This window comes from Glycine max, chromosome 13, assembly GCF_000004515.6.
Source record: "Glycine max cultivar Williams 82 chromosome 13, Glycine_max_v4.0, whole genome shotgun sequence".
In the NCBI taxonomy this organism is placed as follows: domain Eukaryota; kingdom Viridiplantae; phylum Streptophyta; class Magnoliopsida; order Fabales; family Fabaceae; genus Glycine; species Glycine max.
Window position 1 is genome coordinate 26,972,143 of NC_038249.2, and position 4,990 is coordinate 26,977,132.

Here is a 4,990-nt window from a genome sequence, read left to right on the forward strand (position 1 = left end):
GAAATAGAAAGAAAAAGCCAATAAAATGAAATGAATTGAATAAATAATAGCAATGGACCTCAAGGGTCCAAATTCGAAATCCAAAATATTTGCCCTATTTTAATTCTTTCCGGAAAACCTTATCTCCCGAAGCAGGTTCCAAATACTTACCAGAAAGAAGGCATCGAACTGGAAGGTCCAATTAGCTTCTCGGGTTCGTTCCCAGGCCCAATCTGGATCTCTCTCCGGTGAGCCCTCCTTCTTTCTTTCTCTCTCCTCACTGCAAAGCCCTAGATCTCACTCCTGTCCTGTGAGCCCTGGGCCTCGGTTTCCGATTCGGATCTGCGTTTTCACCGTCAGATCCTGTTTTTATTATTATTATTATTATTATTATGTGATGAAATGAAATACTTGATCTGGACTGCGTTTTTTGTTTTTTTAACTGTTTTTTGTAGTGGTAAACCATTGGAGATAGATATGATGTTATATGAGTAGTGGTTGATCGAGCGAGAATCTGCTGTGATGAGTTGTATTCACTTGCTGTTGTTATTGAGTCTTGTATATGAATGAGCTGGGCCCATGCCTTCTTTGGGTTTAATCGTATGCAAGGCCTAAAGGCTCACTGTCTTAATATGTTACATAGACTTGTATTGTAGGAGTAGGATGGTTGTAGTCACAGCCCTTTGGGCCTGTAAGATGAGGGGTCATCTTTAAACTCTTAAACCATCACCATGCTAGTGGATAATCTCCTTTTCAAACTTCACTTGATGTTGTCTGCAAACATGACTTTGAAATTTGGTTCTTTATATTATGTCTTGTATTCTTAATTCAATGTTATACACACAAATTTATGTTATTGGCCTTCATTTCACTTTCATGACTGCTATGTAAATGGTTCAATCACTTTATTGTTTTGTCATTCTTTTGTTGTTGTTTTTTAATTCCTTTGCTTGCTTCATGATTCACAACCAATGACTTTGGCTCTCCAAGCTATGTTTTTTTTTATGTTAGATTAAATCATATATATTTTGCATGGGAGTTTTGATATGTGATAGGTTAGTGATCTCATGTTTTCTTCGTATTTGTAGTATCGTATTAATATTAATTTATTTGTTTGGAACACATTTCATGGTTGAAATTCACCATTAATTATTTGTAGGTGAAGCAGGAAGATACACATCAAAATCAAGATGGTTACTGTTGAAGAAGATAATGTGGCTGCGACACCTGATGTGAAAAATGCTCCATTCAGTACTGATTTTCAACCTAGCAATGATCAGTCTGACCATAATGTAGAAAATTCTGAGTCTCAGCCTGACAAGGATCTCTCCAGTCTCAAAGCAGAAGTTCTTCCTGCATCTGAAACCCAGGCTTCTAGTGCCGATGCAAATGAAGGGTCATTGCCCAACCGTGAATTAGACAACACAAAAGAACTTGCTAATAGTGAGTCAGAGAATCCCAAGTTACTGCCCGACAACCAATCAAGCAATGATGAGGGCCCACACAGCAATCAGCATGTTGAGTCTGAGGCACGACTCAACAATCCATTAGCAAACGCTGAAGCTCCAGCTGATGATAATCTTGTTAGTTCCGAAGCTACCCTTGACCAGAAGCCTGCGTCTGAGGCACCACCAAGCAACCAGCTGGTCAATTCTGAGATACTTGCAGATAATGGTGTGGTACATTCTGAACATCAGACCAGTAATGATGTGGCTGTATCTGAACTGCAGCAAAGCAACGAAGAGGTTTTACCTGAAACACAGCAAAGCAACGAGGAGGTTTTACCTGAAAGGCAGCAAAGCAACGAGGCAGTTTTATCTGATACACAGCAAGGCAATGAGGCAGTGTTATCTGAAACACAGCAAAGTCATGAAGTGATTACATCTGAAACTCAACCCAACAATGATGTAGTCATGTCAGATGCACAGCCCAACAGTGAGCCAATCATGTCTAACACACAGCCCAGCAGTGAGATAGTCACCCCGGAGACACAGCCCAGCAATATACATGAAACACAGAATAGTAATGATGTGGTCATGTCGGAAGCTCTGCCTGAAAATGAGTTGGTAAATTTTGCAGCTGATCCCAACAATCATCTGTCTCATCCAGAATCTCTTTCTCAGAATCATCAGTTTAGTAATTTACACATGATTCCTGAACTTGAATCACTGCCCAATTCTGATCCAGTGCCGAGTTCTGAACCAATGCCAGACATTCATCTCACAGACATCAAACCGTTACCTCATAATCATCTGGCCCACTATGATACACTGTCCAACAATCATATGGACCATTCTGAGGCAGTGTCCAACCATCAACTAACTCACTCCAAGACACTGTCCCATGAACAGCTAGCCAATTCTGAATTGTTGCCTCAGTACGGGCTGCAAAATAGTGAAACACTGCACGGCAATCAGTTAGTCAATTCTCAACCACACTATGAGATAGTCAATGCTAGCAACATACCCAGCTATGAGATTGTAAATGCTGAAACTCCATTGAACAGTGAGGAACCTACTCCAGAAACTCAACCTAGCAAGAGGAGGAAAAAGAAGTCTATAGTCTGGGAACACTTCACCATAGAAACAGTCAGTCCTGGATGTAGAAGAGCATGTTGCAAGCAATGCAAGCAGAGTTTTGCCTACAGCACTGGTTCAAAGGTTGCTGGTACTAGCCACCTTAAACGCCACATCGCCAAGGGGACATGCCCAGCTCTTCTGCGCGGTCAAGATCAGAATCAGTTCAGCCCTTATACTCCACGTTCAAGGGGAAGTGATGCTGCTGGCAATGCTAGCAGTGCACCAAAGCGACGTTATAGATCCCCTAATACTCCTTACATCATTTTTGATCAAGATCGTTGCCGCCATGAGATTGCTAGAATGATCATTATGCATGATTACCCCCTTCACATGGTTGAGCATCCGGGTTTTGTTGCATTTGTCCAAAATCTGCAGCCCCAGTTCAATATGGTGACATTTAACACAATTCAAGGAGACTGTGTTGCAACTTACCTGATGGAAAAGCAATGTGTTATGAAGTATTTTGATGGATTACCTGGACGTGTGTGTCTCACACTGGACGTTTGGACCTCAAGCCAATCTGTGGGGTATGTGTTTATTACTGGACATTTTGTCGATAGTGATTGGAAGTTGCAGAGGAGAATTCTGAATGTTGTGATGGAACCATACCCTAATTCTGACTCTGCTCTCAGCCACGCTGTAGCTGTTTGCATTTCTGATTGGAATTTGGAGGGCAAGCTGTTTTCTATCACTTGTGGTCAGTCACTGAGTGAAGTTGTCCTTGGGAATCTCAGACCGTTACTCTTTGTGAAGAATCCACTTATCCTCAATGGTCAGTTGCTGATTGGAAATTGCATTGCCCGAACTTTAAGTAATGTTGCAGATGATTTGTTGAGCTCGGTGCATCTCACAGTAAAAAAAATCCGGGATAGCGTAAAATATGTGAAGACTTCAGAGTCACATGAGGAAAAATTCCTGGACCTCAAGCTGCAACTTCAGGTCCCCAGTGAGAGGAAGCTTTTAATTGACGACCAAACCAAGTGGAATACAACATATCAGATGCTGGTGGCAGCTTCTGAACTACAGGAAGTGTTTTCTTGTTTGGACACTTCTGATCCTGATTACAAGGGTGCCCCGTCTATGCAGGATTGGAAGCTGGTTGAGACCCTCTGCACATACTTGAAGCCCCTATTTGATGCAGCAAACATTCTTACCACAACAACTCATCCCACTGTTATTACCTTCTTCCATGAAGTTTGGAAATTGCAGTTGGATCTGTCTCGTGCCATTGTGAATGAGGATCCTTTCATCAGCAACCTTACTAAACCCATGCAACAAAAGATTGATAAGTACTGGAAAGATTGTAGTGTGGTTTTGGCAATTGCAGTTGTTATGGATCCTCGTTTCAAGATGAAGCTTGTTGAGTTTAGTTTCACTAAAATCTATGGCGAGGATGCCCATGAATATGTTAAGATTGTTGATGATGGAATTCATGAGCTGTTTCACGAGTATGTGACCCTTCCCCTGCCACTAACCCCGGCTTATGCAGAAGAAGGAAATCCTGGAAATCACCCGAAGACAGGGGGATCTCCAGGAGGAACTATGATGTCGGATAATGGACTAACAGACTTTGATGTCTACATCATGGAAACGTCCAACCATCAAATGAAGTCTGAACTGGACCAGTATCTGGAAGAATCGCTGTTGCCACGTGTTCCAGACTTTGATGTATTGGGTTGGTGGAAGCTAAACAAACTCAAGTACCCTACTCTTTCCAAGATGGCTCGGGATATACTGTCTGTTCCGGTTTCAAGTCTTCCTCCTGAATCTGTCTTTGATACAAAAGTCAAAGAGATGGATCAGTATAGAAGTTCCTTGCGGCCAGAGACAGTGGAGGCCCTTGTATGTGCGAAAGACTGGATGCAGTATGGAGCAGCCGAAGCTTCCAATGCGCTCGTGAAGATGGAGTTCTAGATTTTATTCATGTTACTTCTTTTAGGTGGTTGTACTCGTTATGTTGGTAGGTTCTTGTATTTTACTTGTAGTTCCCAGTTCTCTGTTAGGCTACTTTCGTGACATTTGATGTGTAGATTTGGACCTGAATGTCTAAATTCTAGTTTACTTTTCTTGATTAGATGCTAGAAAAGATCCCCTCCTTAAGGTGATACGTTGATGTAATGATTTATGTCCTCAATATTCGATCACCAGGATAAATTCAGGAGCATTTGGAATAATTTTGATGCATGTCGCTTATAGACTATAGTTAGAATTCTGTTCCTACCGTATTGGATATTTGCTGCATGTAGAATATGCCGCTGTTTATTTTTTATTTATTTTTTTCTGAAACATGTGTCAGTGTTCGTCTGAATAGTTATTAAAATTTAAAAAAGATGGCTTAAAAATTGTGACCATATAGGCTGATATAATGGGATACTATTAGAGAATTGGTGACCTGTATTGGTGAACCAGGTCACCAGGTAACATTTGGATCA

General features: G+C 41.3%; 1 protein-coding gene across 2 annotated transcripts; it reads left to right on the forward strand.

The window, feature by feature from the left end:
• LOC106795490 (zinc finger BED domain-containing protein DAYSLEEPER-like) lies at positions 1-4,758 on the forward strand. Of its 2 annotated transcripts, none has more exons than XM_014765582.3 (2): positions 1-227; positions 1,139-4,732. In XM_014765582.3, exon 2 carries the CDS (start codon positions 1,170-1,172, stop codon positions 4,470-4,472), a length of 3,303 nt encoding a protein of 1,100 aa, XP_014621068.3. In that variant the 5' UTR covers positions 1-227; positions 1,139-1,169; the 3' UTR covers positions 4,473-4,732. The 2 variants fall into 2 exon arrangements, with proteins under 2 accessions (XP_014621068.3, NP_001358759.1); NM_001371830.1 differs by having other exon boundaries at positions 36-227; positions 1,148-4,758.
• Positions 4,759-4,990: the final 232 nt, after the last annotated feature.